A 22468-nucleotide genomic window follows, 5' to 3' on the forward strand; every position below is an offset into this window, starting at 1 on the left:
GGCTAAGAAAGTTTGCTCTCCAATGCCCTCTTGAAGTTAAGGCCGTAGATGGCACCCCTCTGGGCTGGATAACTCATCGGGCTCAGTCAGTTAAGCTTATGTTCCCTGACTCTCACACAGAGACATTGAGTTTCCATGTTTTTGACTCTGTGGCACATCAGGTAATTTTTGGACACCCATGGCTGAAGACGCACAATCCAAATTTTGACTGGGATAATGGGAGGATTACCTCCTGGGGACCAAATTGTGTGGATTCCTGTCTTCCTGTTCTGCCATGGTGACAGACCGCTCGAATCCTGACTTAGTTAACGTTCCGCCATGTTACCATGACCTTGCTGAAGTTTTTAGTAAGGCTAAGGCCACATCCCTGCCACCGCACCGTCCTTATGATTGTGCTATTGACTTGTTGCCTGGTAGCACCCCAACCAGGGGTAGGTTGTATTCTCTCACTGCTCCAGAACGCAGGGCCATGGAGGACTATGTGAGGGATGCTCTCGCCACTGGGATCATCCGCCCCTCCTCATCCCCTGCCGGAGCCGGATTTTTCTTCGTAGCAAAGGAGGACAAGACCCTCCGACCCTGCAGAGACTATCGCGGCCTCAATGATATTACGATTAAGAACAGGTACCCTCTTTCCCTCAGCTTTTGAATCGTTGGAGGGGGCCTAGATGTTTTCTAAACTCGACCTCCGCAATGCTCAGGGAAGGGGACGAGTGGAAAACTGCTTTTAATACTCCCACGGGCCATTATGAATACCTTGTGATGCCTTTTGGTCTCACCAATTTGCCTGTTGTTTTCCAGAACCTGGTTAATGATGTGCTCCGGGATATGCATAATATTTTCGTCTTCGTTTGGATGACATCCTGATCGTCTCTCCCGATGAAGAGACCCACACTCACCATGTCTGCTCAGTGCTTCAGCGGTTGCTTGAGCATCAGCTGTTTGTGAAAGTGGAGGCTTGAGCAATTGTTTTCCCACAGAACAAAGACATTAAAAGTATGACACTCTGAAGCTGTGGAGGCAAATCATGAAAAGATAAGAGCAGCTCTAGTGCCGTTCTACTGTACAAGGACTTTATTATGAATGCTTTACAGTAAATTAAAGTATTTGACTGTGACAGATGAGGCTGAGGGTAACTTGGTCTTGTGGTCATTGTCATTGACTCTTTTTTAGTGCTATGGATTTCATCAAAGCTCATGGAATGAGTGTGTTGTGTAGGGTGTCCAGGAATGTGATCAGATGAGCAGTGTTGTAGGGGCCAAGGGTAGCATGGTGATGGATGACACCGTGGTGGGAAATCTTTCTTCCGGAACCAATTAATTTTGTACGTTTGTACTGTATATTGCAGGCATTTTATTTGTAAATGATGAAATAAAATTGTTTTTTTTAAGGTTATGAAACAAATCTATGAATTATTAATATTACTTATAAGTCATGTACAATCATGTAAACATTTTTTTTTTTAAATTGCTATCACCGATCTTCTTTTCCTTTGTTCTTTTCCCTCAAGGGGTCTCCACAGCCAATCAGTTGCCTCCATCTAACCCTGTCTTCTGCATCCTCTTCTCTCACACCAACTACCTTCCTATCTGATTGGACTGTAAAAACTACCATCAATCAATCAAGTTTTATTTATATAGCGCTTAATCATGGCAGCAGACATTTCAAAGCACTTTAACAGACAGAGAAACCCAACTGAACCCTCCAGAGCAAGCATAAGCGACAGTGGCGGGGAAAAACTCCCTCGATGAGGAAGAAACTCCGGGCAGGACCCAGACTCTTTTGGGCAGCCATCCGCCTCGACCGGTTGGGTGGAAAAGAAAGGAAGATAAGATGGTGTGAATACCGACACTACCATCCATACAAATTAAACAGGTCTCAGGTGGTTAGAATTGATCATGTAACATCGTCCCCTTTAATGTGTGATATGGGAGTTCCACAGGGTAGCATACTGGGACCCTTACTCTTTCTATTGTACATCAATGATCTTCCAAATGTGTGTAAAAACTCCAATTGTTTGCTATATGCCGATGGCACTGTGCTTTTTCTTTCTGACCCAGACCCTAATATTGCAAACTCTAAACTCTGCTCTGATCTCGGTATCCTACATGACTGGTTGAATGCTAACAATTTAACTATTAATGTCAAGAAAACAAAATGCATTTACTTCCACTCACCTAAGAAATCCATAAACATCTCAGACCCAATTCACTTTGCTAGTCATAAGCTTTACATTACAGAAACCTATAAATATCTAGGAGTAGTTCTTGATTCACATCTCACTTACCGAAATCATGTTCATTATTTAACAAAGAAGCTCAACCAGAAACTGTACGTATATACCAAGATGAGACCATATCTTACCATTACTGTCTCTAACACATATCTTCATGCAGGAATTCTTTCAACACTATCTTACTGCCTCCAAATCTGGTCCCTCACCGCAAAGGAAACTGCTGAGCCAATAGCAAGACTGTACAATAGAGTTTATAAGATTCATGGTAAATTTCCACTCTAGACTCACAACTGTACTGCACTTTCTCATTATAATGCCTTGATCTTCCAGAACTTTACAAATAATCAGGCTATGAAATTTTACCATTGGATTCAACACATTAACACATCTTCAACACTCACTGATCTGGTTCCAAGACCCAACATAAGACAGGAACGTGTCACTAGATCAATCTCCCAAGCACTGTATCCCGGTACCCCTGGAATGAGATACCATATTATATTAGAACAAGAACCTCTGTTACACGTTTTAAACAGACATATAAACACTACCTGATGGAAGGATACACTTGCAGCCACTAACCTAACCCATAACGTGTGCATCCTTCATTCAAGCCCCTGCCTCTTTAAATGTTTTGTGTTGCTGTCTGTTTTGTTGACTGTTTTGTGATGTGTTTCTGTCTTTCATGTGCTATAGAACAGGAACCTGCTGTAAACCAGTTTTAACTGAGTCAGGCCCGATTAATTGTAACTGATTGTTTATGATGTTACTTTTAATCCTTTCCTGTATAAATAAACAAATAAATAAAATTTAAATTTTTTAAAAAAAAAGTCCCCACTGTGAGACTATTAAAGGTTTATCTTATACCACGTACTGGTGAACTTCCACTAGCTAAACTACATAAACTTCCACCTGTTCCATAGGAGCCTTCATTTAAATATTTACTGACAGTTACCACGGCGACAGCAGCCCCCTGAGCCAGTGGACATGTCAGACATGAACATTGTGAGGACTCAGGCTGTGATTGGAAGATCGGACAGTGTCAACAAATAACTGTTGACTTTCATTCCTCATTGCAGATGACTTTTTCATGCAGTTGGAATTAAATATTAATAATAGTTTGTTGTATTAAATAATTATAGACCAGTTTCTAACCTTCCATTCTTATCTAAAGTACTAGAAAGGGTAGTATCTCAACAGCTCTTAGATTATTTATCATTAAGCGGTCTTTTCGAACCATTCCAATCAGCTTTTTGGGCCCGCCATTCCACTGAAACAGCACTTACCAAAGTTGTGAATGATCTCCTATTAAATCTGGACTCTGATACCACTTCTGTTCTCCTTCTTTTGGATCTTAGTGCAGCGTTTGATACTATAGATCACTGTATACTCCTTGACCGACTGGAGAGACAGTTTGGTGTCTGTGAGTTAGCTCTGGCTTGGTTAAAATCTTATCTATCTGATAGGACACAATGTGTCTCCTACAATAATAAAACTTCTGCCTTCTCCGACGTCAAATATGGCGTACCTCAGGGGTCTGTCCTTGGTCCTCTACTATTCTCCCTGTATGTTGCACCTCTTGGTCAAATTATACGCAGCTTTGGAATAAGTTTCCACTGTTATGCGGATGACACACAACTTTATATGCCCATAAAAGCAGATGATCGATCTGAATTAATTAAACTAGAGGCCTGTCTTTCTGCTGTGAATAGTTGGATGTCCACTAATTTCTTGCTCCTAAACCCAGACAAAACTGAAATGTTAATCATTGGCCCTGCGCGACATATAAACCAATTTCAACACCTAACAATATCTGTAGATAACTGTCTTATAACCCATAGTTCAACAGTCAAGGACCTTGGAGTAACGTTAGATTCAACTCTTGCCTTTGACAAGCATATTAAGGAGGTGACAAAGATCGCCTTCTTTCATCTACGTAATATTTCCAAAATTAGGTCCTCTTTAGCCATGGCTGATGCAGAGATTCTGATTCATGCCTTTGTGTCCTCTAGACTTGACTATTGTAATGTTCTGTTATCGGGGTTGCCTCGGTCTAGAACTAGGGGCCTTCAGATGGTTCAGAACACAGCAGCAAGAACATTAACTAAAACTAGGAAATTTGACCATATCACCCCAGTTTTGGCTGCATTACACTGGCTCCCGATTCATTTTAGATCCGATTTTAAGTTACTCTTACTAACATACAAAAGCCTTAATGGGCTTGCTCCAACCTATCTGTCTGATCTTGTTAAACCTTACACGCCGATTAGGGCTCTCCGCTCTCAGAATACTGGTCTCTTGTGTGTTCCTAGATTTAAAAAGAAGTCAGCTGGCCAGAGGGCCTCCTCCTATCGTGCCCCTTTCTTGTGGAATAACCTCCCTATAAATATTAGACAGTCTGAATCTGTAAATGTCTTTAAATCTAGACTCAAAACATATCTGTTCGACCTAACATATAAGTAATATCGGGGGTGGCAGTCTCAATGTTTAGGTTTAGCCTAGTCCTGCCGACAAGTCATAGGATTTCTTAGTTAGGCCCCTGCCTCCCATTAATCCTCTGCTATTCTGGTCCCTCTAGCACCACTCTCCCCCTGTTCTCTCTGTCTCTCTCCCTTCTTCTGCTGTTCTCTCTCACAGGCCTTTGTGTGGTGGATCATCGGCAATCGGCTACCTCTGTCTGCTTCCATGGCTGGCGATAGCACAAGCTGTACAGTGGTCCTGTTTCACCATCCACTAGGGGAGTGCTGGTTCTGCCTCATTTGGTTCTGCTGTGGTTTTGGGGTTTTGCCAGAGTAACCTTGACTATAACTTTTTTGAGCTCAATGACTTAGGCACTGTCTGGTCTGTCCTCAGAGTGGTGGATCCTCGGCAATCGGTGACCTCTGTGTGCTTCATCGGCTGGTGGTGACTCGCTCTACTGGATGGATCGGCATGCCTTTGTTATACATTTATTGTTACTGTTATTGTTACTGTTATTATTATTGTGTTGTTAATCTGTACATGCGGTATCTATTGCTTCGTCTGTCCACTCCTGGAAGAGGGGTCCCTCCTCTGCAGTCTTCCTGAGGTTTCTCCCATCCATTTTTTCCCCTGTTAAAAGGGTTTGGGGGGGTGTTGTTCCTTATCCGATGCGAGGGTCGTACTGCTTGCAGTGCACAAAGGTCAGAGGGAAATCGTCCATGTGCAGATTGTAAAGCCCTTTGAGACATTGTTTGTGAATCTGGGCTAAATAAAAATAAATAAACTTGAAAACTTGAAACTTGTTTTTTTTCTCCAAAAAACATGCTTCAGGTTAATTGGCTGTTCCAAATTGACCGTAGGAGTGTGTGCATGTATGTCTGTCTCTCCGTGTGGCTTCGCGCCGCACCGGCGTCGCACCCGGAGTGTCCCCTGCCTCATGCCCTCAGTCATCTGGGATAGGTTCCAGCTCCCCGTGACCCCCCACAGAGGATAAATGAATGAATAAGATGCACTTTATTGATCTCAAACTGGGAAATTTAAAAATAATACAGTATAATAATAGTAAAATAATAAAATAGCAGAATAATAATAATAGAATAATGTAATAATAAAATATTACAGTTTTTTTTTTTTTTTTTAATTTGAACATTTTAGGCCTGTTTCACATTGAAGGGCACTGGTCTACTGAATTACTGCAATTTGTCAGCTACAGAGGAGAGCCATGGGTTAGATAGCGATGAAAATCAGCAGACAACCACCCAGGGGCCATCACATGTTTATTCTAAAACACCAGAAGATCCCGATCATCGCCTAAATCAGAACTCTTCGGTATAATATGGTATAATGGTAAGCATGTTCATGTTAGTGCACTTAATTCTACAAGCTGGGTTTACTGGACTTCACACGTTCACCCCCTCTATTCATTCATCTGGAGACACCAGCAAGGTGCTGATCAGGAAAAAACAACCAATGAACATGGACCACAGGACCCGAAGCTATGGATGAATTTGTTTGAGTTTCAGGCTTTAACCCCTTCCGACTGCCCAACACTCTACAAGTTTAGTTACCATCAATATGATATAATTTGAACCATGTATTTCACATAACCAAGCAATAAAATATGTTATTATGAGAGCAAAGACGGCTCATCCTGGGCCCCCATGTCACTATTCTGTCCTGCTTGTGAACAGATAACAGACAGCAGCTCTAGTTGTGTGTTCTGATCAGACCGATCAGGTCACCAGAGAACAGATTGATGGTAGGCACCTCAATCGATTCAGTATTTCCGAATCCTTAATATTCTTGATTTTCCAACCAGTTGGTGTCTTGTTTTGCTCTCAAGAACTGCCTCCTCCGTCTTTCCCCTGTTGCTTTCCCTCTAATTCAATTACTCCTTTGTCTAATATGGCTGTATGCTGCTCACTCCAGCGAATCGGATTAAGGAGAGATGGCAATTAAAACCCAGAAGAGAGCGTTGACTCATCCATGCTGACTGCCTCTATAGCAGCTCAGTTAGGGAGAAGGTTGGCCTCATGGAGTTGACAGCACCTCAACTCCTCAACTACGATTCTAATTCTAGTTTCTGACCATTTTGACATGTGGGAAAAAAGCTTTAAAGAATAATATATGTTTAGTTATCTGAATAATTATGTTATATTAACATACCATACATCAATTCTACCTGTTGTTGTCTTTCCTATTGTTAACATTTGCTTTTAAGGATAAATAAACTTTTATTTGTAGAGAACTTAATCAGATCAGCAGACATTTCAAACTGCTTTTACAGAGAGAAAATGAACTGAATTTAACTTCATTAATCCCTCTAGCACAGTTAGTCACATGGGTTTAATGTTTTGGTTTTTTTACCTGCACATCAATGTAATGGCTGTGTAAATACTTGGAAACAGCAATTGTGAATTCACAATTTATTAATGACAGTTAAATTAGAAAAACATGTTCAGTACAGAAAGTTGCATCAGCAAGGGCATCCAATGTAAAACTTTTGCCAAATCAAACATACGTATCAAACCTATGACTTCCATAGCAGATCGGTCCAGGTTAATCACGACCGCGATTGGTGCTGTTGACTTACTGGGTGCCGGTGGAAATTGGACTACTGTTGGTCGAAGAAGGAGAGGAGGAAAGTGTGTTTGTTGGAAGAGAGAGAAGAGGAGCGCCAAGAGTATAGGACTAAGAGTAGAGACGTTGAATGTTGGAACTATGAAAGGAAAAGGTAGAGAGTTGGTTGACATGATGCAGAGGAGGAAGGTAGACATACTGTGTCCAGGAGACCACGTGGAATGAGGAGGTACAGGAGTGTATACAGAGAAAGAGGTTAGCTGAGAAGAAGTGGGACACTGAGAGGACTGAGGAGAGTAGACAGGAGTACAGGGAGATGCAGCGTAAGGTGAAGGTAGAGGTAGCAAAGGCCAAACAAGGGGCTTATGATGACTTGTATGCTAGGTTGGACAGTAAGGAGGGAGAGACTGATCTATACCGGTTGGCAAGACAGAGAGATAGAGATGGGAAGGACGTGCAGCAGGTTAGGGTGATTAAGGATAGGGATGGAAGTCTATTGACAGGTGCCAGTAGTGTGATGGGAAGATGGAAAGAGTACTTTGAAGAGTTGATGAACGTGGAAAATGAGAGAGAACAAAGACTGGAAGAGGTGACTGTTGTGGACCAGGATGTAGCAGAGATTAGTCAGGATGAAGTGAGGAGGGCACTGTATTTATCCGGACTTGGGACCGGCACAATAAGACACTGGGTTGTGTCCTCTTGTGGCTACATGTGTCAAGAGGGTAAGAGTGTTGGCCCAAATGCAGAACACAATAGGCAGAGGTTTTATCCTCGATTTAATCCAAACTCAAAAAAATCTCCAGACAGGCAGGAATCAGAACAACAGGACAAACCAAATTTGAGAAGGTGGGGGTGCAGGACCAGACTCGGGCGGGGGTGCAGGATCAGGAGCAGACTCGAGCTGGGTTGTAAGAACAGGAGCAGACTGAGGTGCAGGAACAGGAGCAGACTGAGGTGCAGGAACAGAAGCAGACACTGGGACCGGCTCGAGGTGTGGCAAAAAGGCTGGAGCTGGAATTCCAGCATAATCTGCCAGCCATGCCCAGGTGTCTTTCCCTCGCTGTTTCCACTCTGCAGGCTGTTCTGGGTTCCAGTATCTGCTGCTGGTCAGGAAAGCAAGAAGGTTGGTGTCTGCTGGGTCCAGAGTTGGCTGGTTCGTTCTGTCAAGAGGGTCAGGGTGTGGGCCCAAATGCAGAGCACCATAGGCAGAGGTTTTATCCATGATTTAATCCAAATTTGACTGCACTCTTTATCAGCAGTTGTGCCCACGTACTGTATATTTGCAACAACCATCTGCAGCGGTTCCTGCTGTCCTTGACATGAACTGCTCAGCTCCTACTGTAACAGATAATCATACAGTGTCTGTTGGCAGAGTAGGGCTATACAGCAGCCTTGCATTTGAATCCAAACGTAGAAGATCATGCATAAATCGAAGACGCTCTGCTGCTTTTTCCAAGTCACCTACACACAACTGTTTTCAGCTGCGGGTGCAAGGCTTTTATTAGACACGCCCACAAGCTACAGACAGCGTGCTTGTCAATCAATCAATCATTTCCAAATCAATCAATAAACATACCATGATATAACATTAAGTTTGCCCCATCATAAACACAAAATAACAAATAAACATTTAATAATTGGGAGCACCAACTCAACACCCCCACTTGCTCTCACATTATTACATCCAAATAAAAAAACCTTTTTTTTTTCTTCTTCTCCTCAGTTATCTCCAAACAAAAACTTGGCAAACTTAATCAACTTAAATTTTGTTGCAGGTTTGGTCATCAAATCTGCGACCATCTGATCAGTAGGACAATACTCTTAAGATTATTTTCCCATCATTTACAGTGGACCAAATGAAGTGGTACTTGATGCCCACATGTTTACACCTCTGTCTACTGACAGGATTTTTGGCTAAGGCAACAGTACCTTATCCTCATACACCTTACGTAATGCATATAGATGTTTATCTATGCCCTCTAAGAGTAGTGTGATGTACAGACACTCTTGGATGGTAGCGGCAAGTGCAATATATTCTGACTCACAAGTGGACAGTGCTACAGTTGGCTGCTTTTTGGTTTTCCATGACACTAAAGTTCCGCCCTTGGTTAGGCGGGGCTCACCAGTGAGGGGAGAGGTCATGGTGAGCCAAATCTCCTCTCCCCAGTCCAACTGCCCTGAGTCCCGTCATCTCTCGCCTCCAAGTCCCGTCATCTCTCTTCTGGCTGAGTGAGTCTGTTCCTGTCTTCTCGTTCATTGACTCTGGTGCAGACGATAATTTCATCGATGCAGCCCTAGTTCAGCAAGCCAATATTCCCACTGTATTAATTGAGGCACCTCGCAATGTTAATGCATTAAATGGAGACACCCTAGCCAAAATTACTCACCGCACTGTGCCCTTAACCCTCCTACTGACTGAGAATCATAGTGAAACTATACCCCTGCTGTCCTTGGTCTTCCCTGGCTTAAGATCCATAACCCTCACATTGATTGGGCAGTTAACATGATAACCAGCTGGAGTATTTTTTTGCCATTCCCATTGCCTCAACTCGGCTGTAACTTCCAATGTCCGACCCTCTACCCCACCACTCAGTCCTCCAGATTTGTCTTTAGTTCCTGAGGATTATCACGATTTAGGAGAGGTTTTTAGTAAGCAAGGGGCTCTGTCTTTACCCCCACACAGACCATATGACTGTGCTATTGACTTGTTGCCTGGCGCCCCCTTGCCTTCAAGCCGTCTGAACAAGTTATCATGCCCTGAAAGGGAAGCAATGGAGATCTATACTCACCGGCCACTTTATTAGGTACACCTGTCCAACTGCTCATTAACACTTAATTTCTAATCAGCCAATCACATGGCGGCAACTCAGTGCATTTAGGCATGTAGACATGGTCAAGACAATCTCCTGCAGTTCAAACCGAGCATCAGTAAGGGGAAGAAAGGTGATTTGGGTGACTTTGAATGTGGCATGGTTGTTTGTGCCAGAAGGGCTGGTTTGAGTATTTCAGAAACTGCTGACCTACTGGGATTTTCACGCACAACCATCTCTAGGGTTTACAGAGAATGGTCCGAAAAAGAAAAAATATCCAGTGAGCGGCAGTTCTGTGGGCGGAAATGCCTTGTTGATGCCAGAGGTCAGAAGAGAATGGCCAGACTGGTTCGAGCTGATAGAAAGGCAACAGTGACTCAAATAACCACCCGTTACAACCAAGGTAGGCAGAAGAACATCTCTGAACACACAGTACGTCGAACTTTGAGGCAGATGGGCTACAGCAGCAGAAGACCATGCCGGGTGCCACTCCTTTCAGCTAAGAACAGGAAACTGAGGCTACAATTTTCACAAGCTCATCGAAATTGGACAATAGAAGATTGGAAAACGTTGCCTGGTCTGATGAGTCTCGATTTCTGCTGCGACATTCGGATGGTAGGGTCAGAATTTGGCGTCAACAACATGAAAGCATGGATCCATCCTGCCTTGTATCAACGGTTCAGGCTGGTGGTGGTGGTGGTGTAATGGTATGGGGAATGTTTTCTTGGCAGTCTTTGGGCCCCTTGGTACCAATTGAGCATCGTTGCAACACCACAGCCTACCTGAGTATTGTTGCTGACCATATCCATCCCTTTATGACCACAATGTACCCAACTTCTGATGGCTACTTTCAGCAGGATAATGCGCCATGTCATAAAGCTGGAATCATCTCAGACTGGTTTCCTGAACATGACAATGAGTTCACTGTACTCAAATGGCCTCCACAGTCAACAGATCTCAATCTAAACTTATCTGTCACCCTGGTTATAACCGCACACTTTCATTTCTGCAACAAAGGTTTCGGTGGCCCACCATGAAGCAGGATACTCGTTCCTTTGTTTCATCTTGTACTGTTTGTGCTCGCAGCAAGTCCTCTCATCAGCAGCCAGCTGGTCTCCTTCACCCACTCCCAATTCCCAGGAGGCCATGGTCTCACATCGCCATAGACTTTGTCACAGGTCTTCCTCCTTCAGAGAGTAATATCTGTATACTTACAATAGTAGATCGATTCTCCAAGTCCGTGCATTTTATTCCCCAAACTAAATTACCTTCTGCTACAGAAACTGCTAACCTTCTTGTCAATAATGTATATAGGTTGCATGGAATTCCCCTTGACATAGTCTCTGATAGAGGACCTCAATTTACATCTCAAGTGTGGAAAGCTTTTTGCCGTGCTCTGGGAACATCTGTTAGTCTCTCTTCAGGTTACCATCCACAATCGAATGGACAAGCTGAGCGGGTCAATCAGGACTTGGGGTCTGCCTTGCGTTGCGTAACCTCACGCCATCCATCCTCCTGGAGTACATACTTGCCATGGATTGAATACGCACACAACTCCCTTGTCTCTTCTGCTACTGGGATGTCTCCCTTCATGTCCTGTCTGGGCTACCAACCAGCTCTGTTCCCTGACCAGGAGAGGGATGTCTCTGTACCCTCTGTCCAAGCTCACCTCGGACGTTGCCGCCTCATGTGGAAGACCACTCAAGCTGCTCTACGCCGCACGGCAACTCGGAATCAGGAGCTTGCAGATAAGCGTCGTAAGTCAGCCAGGAGTACTCCTGGAACACTTTATCAGCCAGCTGTACCCAGACATCCGCATTGAGGGAGAAAACTACCCCCCGACCCCCTTCGACAGGTGAGCTGTGAGCTGAATGTCAGGTGGACTCGGCTTCAGAACCACCCAGTACCACCAGTATGACCAGTAAAACCATCCCAGCTGCAGGAGTGTGTGCTCTCTCCCTCAGGTGTGTTGGTAACCTGATCTCCTAAGCTCCTCTACATTCTGCTGATCGTCAGCGGCCAAAAACCTCTTCATCCTCTGGGCCTCGACACGCCCACAGCCTGGAACTGGAGTCAGGACAACAAGGTGAATGTCAGCAGGTACACCGGCACAGGTAAGCCCCGCCCCACTGGGAGGCTGCTGGGAAACACCTGAGGAGCTCCGGACGCTTCTGTAAGGACGTGATCAGAAAGATGGATCCCAAAAACAAACTGAACGCGGATGTTGATGGATGGAAACATGGTTACCATGGAAACTGATTCTGTCTGGTCACTGTTGTCATCACATCTTCTCCTGTCTGATGCCTGCTTCCTGTGTAACATGATGGAGACTCACTTCCTGTATACAGGAGCCTTTTAGGTCACTCTCAACGGTGAGTTCTGATTGGTGTGTCATATGGAGTAACAAGGGGGGGGGGGGCTTCCTTTTAAGATTTTGTGTCCCTCCTCCCTCAGATGACCCGGTGTGGTCGAAGCTTTAGTCGAGGTGCGTCCCAAACATCCAGGATATCTTCCAGATCCTGGACAACCACCTGAAAATGAACCAGGTGGATCCCATGAGCTTCTCCTTAACATAAAGCTGCACAGTTAAGCTCACCCCCACCCCTACCTGTCGGTCGTGATGTCATCACACTGAACCTATCACCTGTCTCTCCTCAGTCACGCTGCATTTAAGTGTCCCGGCTCAGTGGGACCTTCCAACGCTGGCTTTACTTTTATGTATGTCTATGTGTAAATTGAAGAGATTTAAACATTATATACAGTACATACTATTCATTATTTTGCTGGCTGCATAAGTACCGGTATTTAGTTTTAATCATACAATAAACTTTTCTATCACTCTGTCTCAGTAAATTTCCACACCCTTGAAATCATCAAATTTGACAAACACAAACACATAGTTACAATAACATACACACACACAAACACACACACACACACACACACACACACACACACACACACACACACACACACACACACACACACACACACAGGACATAGGCAGTGGTCTCAGTTCTCTCTAATCTGACACACACAAACACACACACAGTTACAATAACAATTCCATTTATAGGACATATAGGTCTCAGTTCTTTATTCACAGGATGATATGATGTGATATATACAGTATGTTTTTCTATATATATATACTGTATATGAGGGAGGGAGGGAGGGGGAGAGAGAGAGGGAGGGAGAGAGACAGAGACAGAGAGAGAGAGGGAGGGAGAGAGGGAGGGAGAGAGAGAGCTTTTGGAGGTGGACACAAGCATCTCTGCATTCTACGTTAAAAGCAAAATCCCATCAATGGCAGTTGAATTGGACTAGTTTTAGTCATTTGTAGATTTTAGGTTGTAGTAACTAATAACTAATACATCATTTAAAGAACAGTTGTTAAAGTTGACATTGTTGAGGTAAAGGTAAGTCATCTTTACAACATGGATCAATGAGCAATATTATATTAGAGTGAGACCACTTCAGTAGTCTGTACCCAGTGTAAACCACATCCAGTATCAGATCTCACTTAACATTTGCAATGCAGCTGATGAGTCTACACTCCCCAAAAGATACCATGACGGACGCAGCCGAATGCCTTCTTCAATACACAAAGCACATACGGAATGGTTGGGCGAACTCCCACTGACCCGCGAGCCCTCGATGGAGAGTGTAGAGCTGGTCCAGTGTTCCGCAACGAAAACACAATTGGTCCTCCTGAAGCCGAGGTTTGACTCGGTCTAACAGACTTCCTGGGGCCTAGGGGCCTGTAGGCATGCAATTAGTATAGAGAGGACATATAGAGTACAAAGGAGGTGGAATGACGGGTCGCACACAAGGGTCGCGCCCCAATGAGCATCTTGTAGGGGGGACGACGTCTTGCTCAAGGGCGCCTCGGCAGTGGCTGGGAGGTGAGCCGACACCTCCCACCATCGACTCACACTCGGTTGGATGTTTTGGCGGGCAGGATTCGAACCCCCGATGGCTGGGTGATCCCGTCTTCAAGACAGGATCACCCAGCTCTACTGCTGAGTCACTGTCGCCCCAATCATCTTTATTTTCTCATTTTTTTGGTAGTCATTGTTTTTGACAGTCTAATAAATCTGACAAGTCATCAGAAGAAAGAAACAATGCTTAAAACAGAACACAGAGTAGAGCAAATAAGGCATGTAAAAACTGCCGAAATATTAAATAGCAGAGCAATGTTTACATCATCATCGTACTTTCGGAGGTCAGGGGTCATCACAATAAGAGCTTATTCAGTTTTCTTGGCGTTGCCAGTGTTGACGTCCAGTGCTGAAATGAAGTCCATGATGAGCTTAGCAACTTTTCTTGGTTGATCGTGGTGGGTCGTATGACCGCAGTCGTCCAACAGCGCCACCTGGGAGTTTGGCAGGGCCTTCCGAAGCACCGCTGCACCCGACACATCTACCACCTGAGAAGGTAAAGGGCTTCATTAGCACCTTATTTGGTCTATTAATTTGGTGAGAAATAGCATATAAAAACATTTTGTAACCAAACATAAGGCATTTAAACTTTAGTTACATTCTAATCAGCAGTGTTCACATGCCAGCACACTGAAAGATCTTGTTAGGGTCTAGGGTTCAATCGTGAATATGAACCTGGGCACAGATGAAAAGCATATTTAATATATTTAGTACATTTAAGTATTGTAGTTGAGTAGTTATTCCAAAATTTTACCTGTATCTATGATATGATACACACTTGTGTAAATACCTTAATGTTAACTAACTTGACTTACTTCTTCCCACAATCCCACATGTTACAGTGGTTGACAATCACTGACAGCATTGTCATCATCAATGGGATTGTTGTGAGCATTAGAACCAGGGAAAAGTTTTGATTATTTGAGGTTAAATAAACCACCTGTACCCGAGAATACCATACTTGATCCACATGCCCTACATACTGTAACTCCAGAACTACAGCCAATCTTGCCTCTGGTCCATAGAGGAGCCACCTAACAGAACTTGCTGCTAACATGTTGGTGATTTCCCACCTGTAGAGGTTGGAAACATTTGGCCTATACAAAATCTTAGGCATGAGGACTAAATACAGCATTTTCTACACTATAAGGTGCACTGGACTATAAGGCGCACCTTCAGTGAATGGCCCATTTTAAAGCTTTTTCTTATATAAGGCCCACTGGAATATTTGGCGCACATCATTTTTTTGAGAAAATTAAAGGCTTCTAGGTGTGCCTTATACAGTGGACCCTCACTATAACACAGTTGTTGTTTTTTTAACAGTGTGTTGTGTTCTGCGTCCTGATTGGCTAAGGGACTGGCCAACTTGAGCAGTCTTGGCGCTTCGTCTCTGTACAACTTGCCAAATATAAGTTTGCAAATTTCCTCCATGACAAAACCCGCAAGGTCAAAGAAACGTCCATTGGCAAAAGCACCTGACAATGTGCCCAAAAGGCAGAGAAAGATGCTAAATATCGCAGAAAAAGTTACACTTCTGGACATGCTGAAGGAAGGTAGAAGCTATGCGGCTGTCAGGCACTATTATGGAATAAATTAATCATCGGTTCGTTGCATAAAGAAAGAGGAAAATAACATAAGGAGGACAGCAGCAATAAGTTTTAACAAGGATGCAAAAAAGCGTTGTAACTGTTCGCAACAAGACCATTGTTCTTCTCTCGGAAAAAGACACCTGCACCACAGCCTTCAACAGAAAAAGACGCTACAGCGGAGTGGAGTGAGGAAGACCCAAAGTTACAGGAACGGTGAAAAATGCGTGAATCACACTGTGTCCATCCTCGTAGTGACTATTAAAAATATTATTTTACAGTAAAAAGTATCATAATTATTTGTTGAAAACGTTTATGTTTTTATTTATTTTTTAATGCTTGGGCCTGAAAACAGGTTTTGGTCTTTGATTTCATTGTATACGTAGTTCAGTATTGTGTAATAACTGTAAAAATAAAGCGGACCACTTCACAGATTTCACTTATCACGGGTTCTTTTTGGAACGTAACCCCCGTGTTAAATGATGGTCCACCGTAGTGCCAAAAATACACTATTGTCACGTGTCAAATAGTAAACCCAAAAAGTGAAGCCCCAACAAAACTTGGTTTAAAGCAGCTTGGCTGCATTCTCTATGATTAATTTATACCTGGTCTTCTTTTCCCCAGATGATTTGTCCGGGTGCTGTGATCAGGTGCATGTTATCTTGCAGGGAATGACGAGATTTCTCGTCAAAGATTTTCATGAATACTGAACACACACAGAAATTACACAAAATAAATCATATAGGGCATATTCAGCAGACATATATATATATATATATAAATGTCCCTCTCACATCTCACATGGTATCTGTGTGTCATCCTCAAGCTCGGGTCCTCTACCAGAGGCCTGGGAGACTGAGGGTTCTGCGCAGTATTTTAGCTGTTCCTAGGACTGCGCTCTTCTGGACTGAGGCTTCAGATGTTGTTCCAGGAATCTGCTGGAGCCACTCTTCCAGTTTGGGGGTCACTGCCCCAAGTGCTCCTACTACCACGGGGACCACATTAACCTTAACCTTCTACATCTGCTCCAGCTGTTCTTTCAACCCTTGATATTTCTCAATCTTTTCGTGTTCCTTCTTCCTGATGTTGGCGTCAGCTGGAATCGCCACATCTATCACCACTGCTCTCTTCTGCTCTTTGTCCATCACCACTATGTCCGGTTTGTTAGCCAGTAGCTGTTTGTCGGTCTGGAAGCTGAAGTCCCACAGGATCTTAGCCTTGCCGTTCTCAACCACCTTCGGTGGTATGTCCCATTGGGATTTGGGTACTTCTAGTCCATACTGGGTACAGATGTTCCTGTACACTATCACAGCTACTTGGTTGTGCCTTTCCATGTATGCTGAGCTGGCGAGCATCTTACACCCTGCTACCACATGCTGGACTGACTCTGGGGCTTCTTTACATAGCCTGCACCTTGGGTCAGATCTACTGTGGTAGATATTGGCCTCTATTGCCCTTGTACTTAGGGCCTGTTCTTGTGCTGCCATGATCAGTGCCTCTGTGCTGTCTGTCAGTCCAGCTTTATTCAGCCATTGGTAGGTCTTCTTGATATCAGCCACTTCCTCTATCTGACGGTGGTACATGCCGTGTAGGGGCTTGTCCCTCCATGTTGTCTCCTCCTCCTCCTCTTCCTCCTCAGGTTATATATATATATATATATATATATATATATATATATATATATATATATATATATATATATATATATATATCTCACACACACACATAGTAGAATGACCTTCATTGTATAAGTCATTGTTGTGGATGCTGTTGTCAAGGAGACCCCGAAGGACCTGCACAAACACAAGCATCCATGAGTACACAACAAACAAACAAAAAAGCCATCAAATGACCCAGTAGAATGTAAGATTCAAAATTTATTTCTTTTTTTAGAATTGAATCATTATAACATCTAAAAAGTGTGAGCTTGCAACTTATCTGTGTTTCTGTGATTTTAGTACCACAGCCCTGTACCTGCCGGGGGTATTTGGGGGGGTTGTGCCTGCAGAGCTTCAACATGTTCTCCAATCCCTGGATGTCAGTAGGAATCATAGGGTGTGGCTTCTCTGGATTGTTGAACACCTCTCTAATTTGCCTGATGAAATTAGTTTCTGTAGGATAGATGAGACCTGGTGGACGGAGGAGGCCAGAGGTTCGTGAATGTTCTTCATGGAAATGGTTAGACCTGATGTAGATCTGATTGACAGCTAAATTTACCTCCTGGACAAATCAAAGAGATGCTGGACACATAGTTGGGGTAACGGGCAGCATACACCCCTGTGACATTCCCACCCATTGATCCCCCAGCCAGATGGAAGGGCTTCTTATCCAGACCAATAGTCTGCACAAACTAGATGGGGAGACACAGACAGGGGTGTTACAGTTACAGAAGTGCGATATTTGCACACAAGTGTGTGCTTTAACACCTCAAATACAGAATCTGAGAGCTGATCACCTGAAAATCAACTGCCACGCAACAGAGGAGATAAATAACACACACGGACCTGGTGTATTCGGTGGGCTTGACCCTCGATGCTATAGTCTTCAGGTCCAGTGCGGCTCGTCCCACCATGTCCTGGCATATCCACACACACCACATGCTGGCCTCTGGGGAGGTACTGATGAAGAAAACAAACACAAGCTGTTTTTTTAGCTACTCTGAGAGCATTTTTAAAATTCTTGATATCTTTCTATCACTCTTTTCCTGTCCATGGCGACTATTCTTTTTATACGACCGTAGTCTCTCTCTTCTCAAAAGAAATCAGTTAGGTCTCACGGCCTCATGCTAACAATCTGTCACGGAAATTATCTTGGTTCAAAAATGACAGTTAATTTTCTGAAGAATTACAGACTTTTTTTTTAATTGTATATACTGGTCTGATCCCCAAAGGGAAATTAAAAGCACACCATGCAAATGCATGCATACATGTTAGTTTGTACAGGCTCCTGTAGCACACACACACACACACACACACACACACACACACACACACACACACACACACACACACACACACACACACACACACACACAAGGGGGGCTGTAGGCATGCAGGGGGAGCAAGAGTGGCGGGCAGCCCCTTTGTGTAGCGTCCCAAATGAGCAACTTATGAAGGGGGACGGTGCCTTGCTCAAGGGCACCTTGGCAGTGCTCTAGAGGTGAGCTGACACCTCCTTCCCACTGTCAGCTCACACTAAAAAGTTTTTAAAAAGGTTGTTCATTAAAGGTGTGTCCAGTGTGTCTTATAGTGACAAAAATACTGTACTGAAGTTAAAGGATATATTACCACACATTGGTTGATGGTGATAGCAACCATCAGTTTCCTCAGAACTGAGGAACCATGGAGGTGGTCCACTGAAGAAGAATAGACCTTCCAATACTATTTGGAAAGACTGAAGACTACTGGAAAGTGTGTGAAATACAATCCATACTTTTGTATGGATATGGTGGTTCCTGTCAGAAAACTAATGAACTTTTAGATCACAAGCAAAGTCAAGGCTGATCTCAACAGGAATGAAGAAGGCCATTGCTATGAAGGATGTGGAGGAGCTGTAGACAACTCTGAAAGAGGCGAAGGAGCTGTACAGGAGAAAATTCAACAGGAAGATCCAGGAAAATGAGATTCATGAGGTCTTTGAGGGGAATGACGACCATAACAGACCATAACCAGAATGGTGGCTGGCCAGCAGAGGGGAACAAGGAAAGGGAGAACAATTTCAACACTTTCTTCAACAGGTCTGAATTGACACCCACTCCCACTTCATTTTAAACACGTTTCTGTGGAACTGTTTTCTGTGGAATGTTTCTGTGCTATCACTGTCAACCAATGTGGTTGATGGTGATATCAGTTTCCTCAGTACTGAGGAAACTGATGGTTGCTATCACCATCAACCAATGTGCGGTAACATATCCTTAAACTTCACTACAGTATTTTCCGCACTACGTTTCTGCTTCTGTGGAACGTTTCTGTGGAACTGTTGTCTGATGACGCCCTCCAGAGCCTGCCCAGAGTTTCTTCCTCAATGAGGGAGTTTTTCCCCGCCACCGTTGCTCATGCTTGCTCTGGAGAGCATTATTGGCTTTCTATCTGTAAAACGCTTTGAAATGTCTTCAGATGTGATTAAGCGCTATATACATAAAAGTTGAGTGATTGATTGATTTATTCATTGATTGATTGATTGATGTCCTCCACCTTTCACTGACAGTAGTACTTGTAGTTTATGCACAGGTTACCTCAAGGAGAGGCAGCCAGGTGTCCTTGTTGCTTGAGAAACCATGCAGCAACAGCACTGACGGTGTAGCGCCACCTGGCGTCCCACGGCTGCAATAACAGAAGCGGTAACTTCCACTGTGAGAGTATCGGACCACCAATCCCAACCTGCAACGCAAGTACCTGGGCAGGATCACATGAAGCTCATCAGGGGTTCGTGTGTGTCGTGTGTTTAAAAATTCACATGATATCAAGTTAAAAGAGCAGAAAACAACTCAATGCTTACATAGTTTCTACAGGGTGGAATTATGAGTAGCCATGGTAACGTGAAATAGGTTTACACTGAGGTGCAAAGACTGCTTTTACCAGTGGCGTCAAGATACAGTGTAAATATTGTTTTTAGACTTGTTGTAGTATTATTCGGAGAACTTTGTGATATGTTTTATAACTGACATATCTGAACTGTGTCTACTCATTTCACTGGTACTGTTATTATACCAGTTTATACAGTACTGGTGTTCTCACAGTTTCATTGCTAACAAGCTGATATTCGACAAAAAAATTCTGCAATTTATCAATTCAAGTTATTATTTGCTTGTAATTTGGGATTATAACTGGCTGAAATAAGATTCACAATGTCTACTGTATATGCACACACATGTGTGTGTGTGTGTGTGTGTGTGTGTGTGTGTGTGTGTGTGTGTGTGTGTGTGTGTGTGTGTGTGTGTGTGTATACAGCATATATACATGTGATTAAACTATGTAGACTGTGCTAACAATTTCCCTATGAAGATTAATGAAGTGCGTTACATTCAAATTACACTGCTTTGGCAAACGTTGTACATTTACATTTATAACGTTTGCAACTTTCTGTGCGGACATTTCCTTTTAATATTATGGTTTGTTGTATTTAGTTTATTTATTGTACTATCCTCTCTACACCATTGTATAAAAGTGTTTATTTAGGGAGTGTCATTCTAGTTCCCTAACATTTTTCCACTGAATTTATCTTGTTTATCACTTTAAAACTAGTTTGAAGTCTTTTTTAAAAGAAGAATTTCAAATGGGACGTCTAGATGACAGTGGACGGGTTGAGAGACCTGTAATAGTAGGTTTGATGAAAGGTCTATAAAATGTAACTGAAGACATTTTCACGGTTCAATTTTATTAATAGAACAAACAAATGTAAGGAAAATCCAGAAACCTCTATTGCCTTTCACAGACCAGAACTCACAACCAGCACACGCACGCACGCACACACACACACACACACACACACACACACACACACACACACACACACACACACACACACAGGGTCTCTCTCTCTCTTTGAACCCATTTATGTCCAGAGATGACAAACTGCTAGAGCACATATGTCAAAGTCAAGGCCCGGGGGCCAGATCCGCCTCGCGAATGAATCATCTATGGCCCCCTGGATGATATTTATTCAAATATTTACTTTACCCCTCCTTTTTCTTTGACCTCTTTGCTCTTCAAATGGTTTCCACTGCTTGTTGCAGGTGTTAAAAGGAGGTTTCTAGTCCTGCGGGGATCCAAGTGCTTATATCACATAGGAAACATTCCGAGTTCCTATATCCAGTTCTTGACAACACATGTCACACATTCCTGCCTGCTGAAGCAACCAAAACATAATGGCAGCAGTCCAAAGCGGTCTGAATACTTGATGAGCTTTTACTGGTTATACACCAGTGTCAATGGAAGCCTCTTCAGTTCCTGCTTTTTTGCTGTGGCGGCCTGAATGCTGCTCTGTCTGCTCGTTTTCCTCACTAGTTTGAACCAATATTAATGTTAGCTTGTTAGTGTAGGTAATTGTTAGATAAAATTGTCAAGCCTTAATTAACACACACTTACCAGTTGTAGGCCTTAAGTAATGCCCCAGGTCGGAATAGGAAGGAGGTGGTGAGGGCGAACACAGGAATCACTGCCAGTAACATTATCAGCTCCATCCCTGCAGGCTGCAAACAAACTGTCAATTAGAAAACATCACCTCTCCAAAATGATCACAGGACGTAGGTCAATACACGGAGGCACAGGCCTGCAACAGAAGACGTTTGATTTTCATCAGTGCTAGTGTACAGTACCTGTCCGATCCCACTCCTCTGTCACTGTTATGTCTGCTTTGTTTCTGCACTCCGTGTCTTTCTGAACCGCCGCCCCGAAGCCTGCTTTAAAATGTGGAAAAACCACATGATGGTTTTGGACTGATGACGTTTGAAACACTCAAGTGCTTCGTCCACCAGGTGACACCCTGGAGCTTCATTCTCACAAGCAGGGTGACTGACAACAGAGATGGACGCGAGAACAGACAGGAGAGCGAGGCAAGCCCACTCGGACCTTTGGGCGGAAAGTTTATTGATAAAAAGAACAAAGGCGGGACTAAAAAATGCAGTGATTTGTACCTCTTGTAAAAGAGAATTTTCCTATCACCGAAGCAGCTCCAACCAAACGTACCATTTAAATGCAAAACATGTCAAGGACACATAGTTATCTGTTGTCAGTTCCTGTAAAGTTAACTTATCCTTTTAAAGAAAATGCCTGTTGCAGTGGTTCTTACCCTGGGTTCGATCGAACCCCAGGGGTTCGGTGAGTCGGTCTCAAGGGGTCGGCGGAGACGGATGTC

At 43.5% G+C, this 22468-nt stretch overlaps 1 protein-coding gene and 1 pseudogene across 1 annotated transcript; one reads left to right on the plus strand and one right to left on the minus strand.

The window, feature by feature from the left end:
* The first annotated feature begins 469 nt into the window (after positions 1-469).
* On the plus strand, positions 470-12662 carry LOC137598747 (selenoprotein T2-like; annotated as a pseudogene).
* Positions 12663-13286: 624 nt separating this feature from the next.
* Positions 13287-22183, minus strand: LOC137599116 (monoacylglycerol lipase abhd6-B-like). Its single transcript, XM_068319822.1, has 9 exons — positions 21930-22183; positions 21700-21803; positions 19848-20007; positions 18118-18231; positions 17831-17963; positions 17588-17742; positions 17352-17406; positions 16219-16319; positions 13287-14515 (listed from the first exon to the last, which is right to left on the minus strand). The coding sequence occupies exons 2-9, from the start codon at positions 21792-21794 to the stop codon at positions 14336-14338; spliced, it is 993 nt and encodes a 330-aa protein (XP_068175923.1). The 5' UTR covers positions 21795-21803; positions 21930-22183; the 3' UTR covers positions 13287-14335.
* Between the last annotated feature and the right edge of the window lie 285 nt (positions 22184-22468).

The sequence above is a fragment of the Antennarius striatus genome, chromosome 7 (genome assembly GCF_040054535.1).
Source record: "Antennarius striatus isolate MH-2024 chromosome 7, ASM4005453v1, whole genome shotgun sequence".
Classification (NCBI taxonomy): Eukaryota; Metazoa; Chordata; class Actinopteri; order Lophiiformes; family Antennariidae; genus Antennarius; species Antennarius striatus.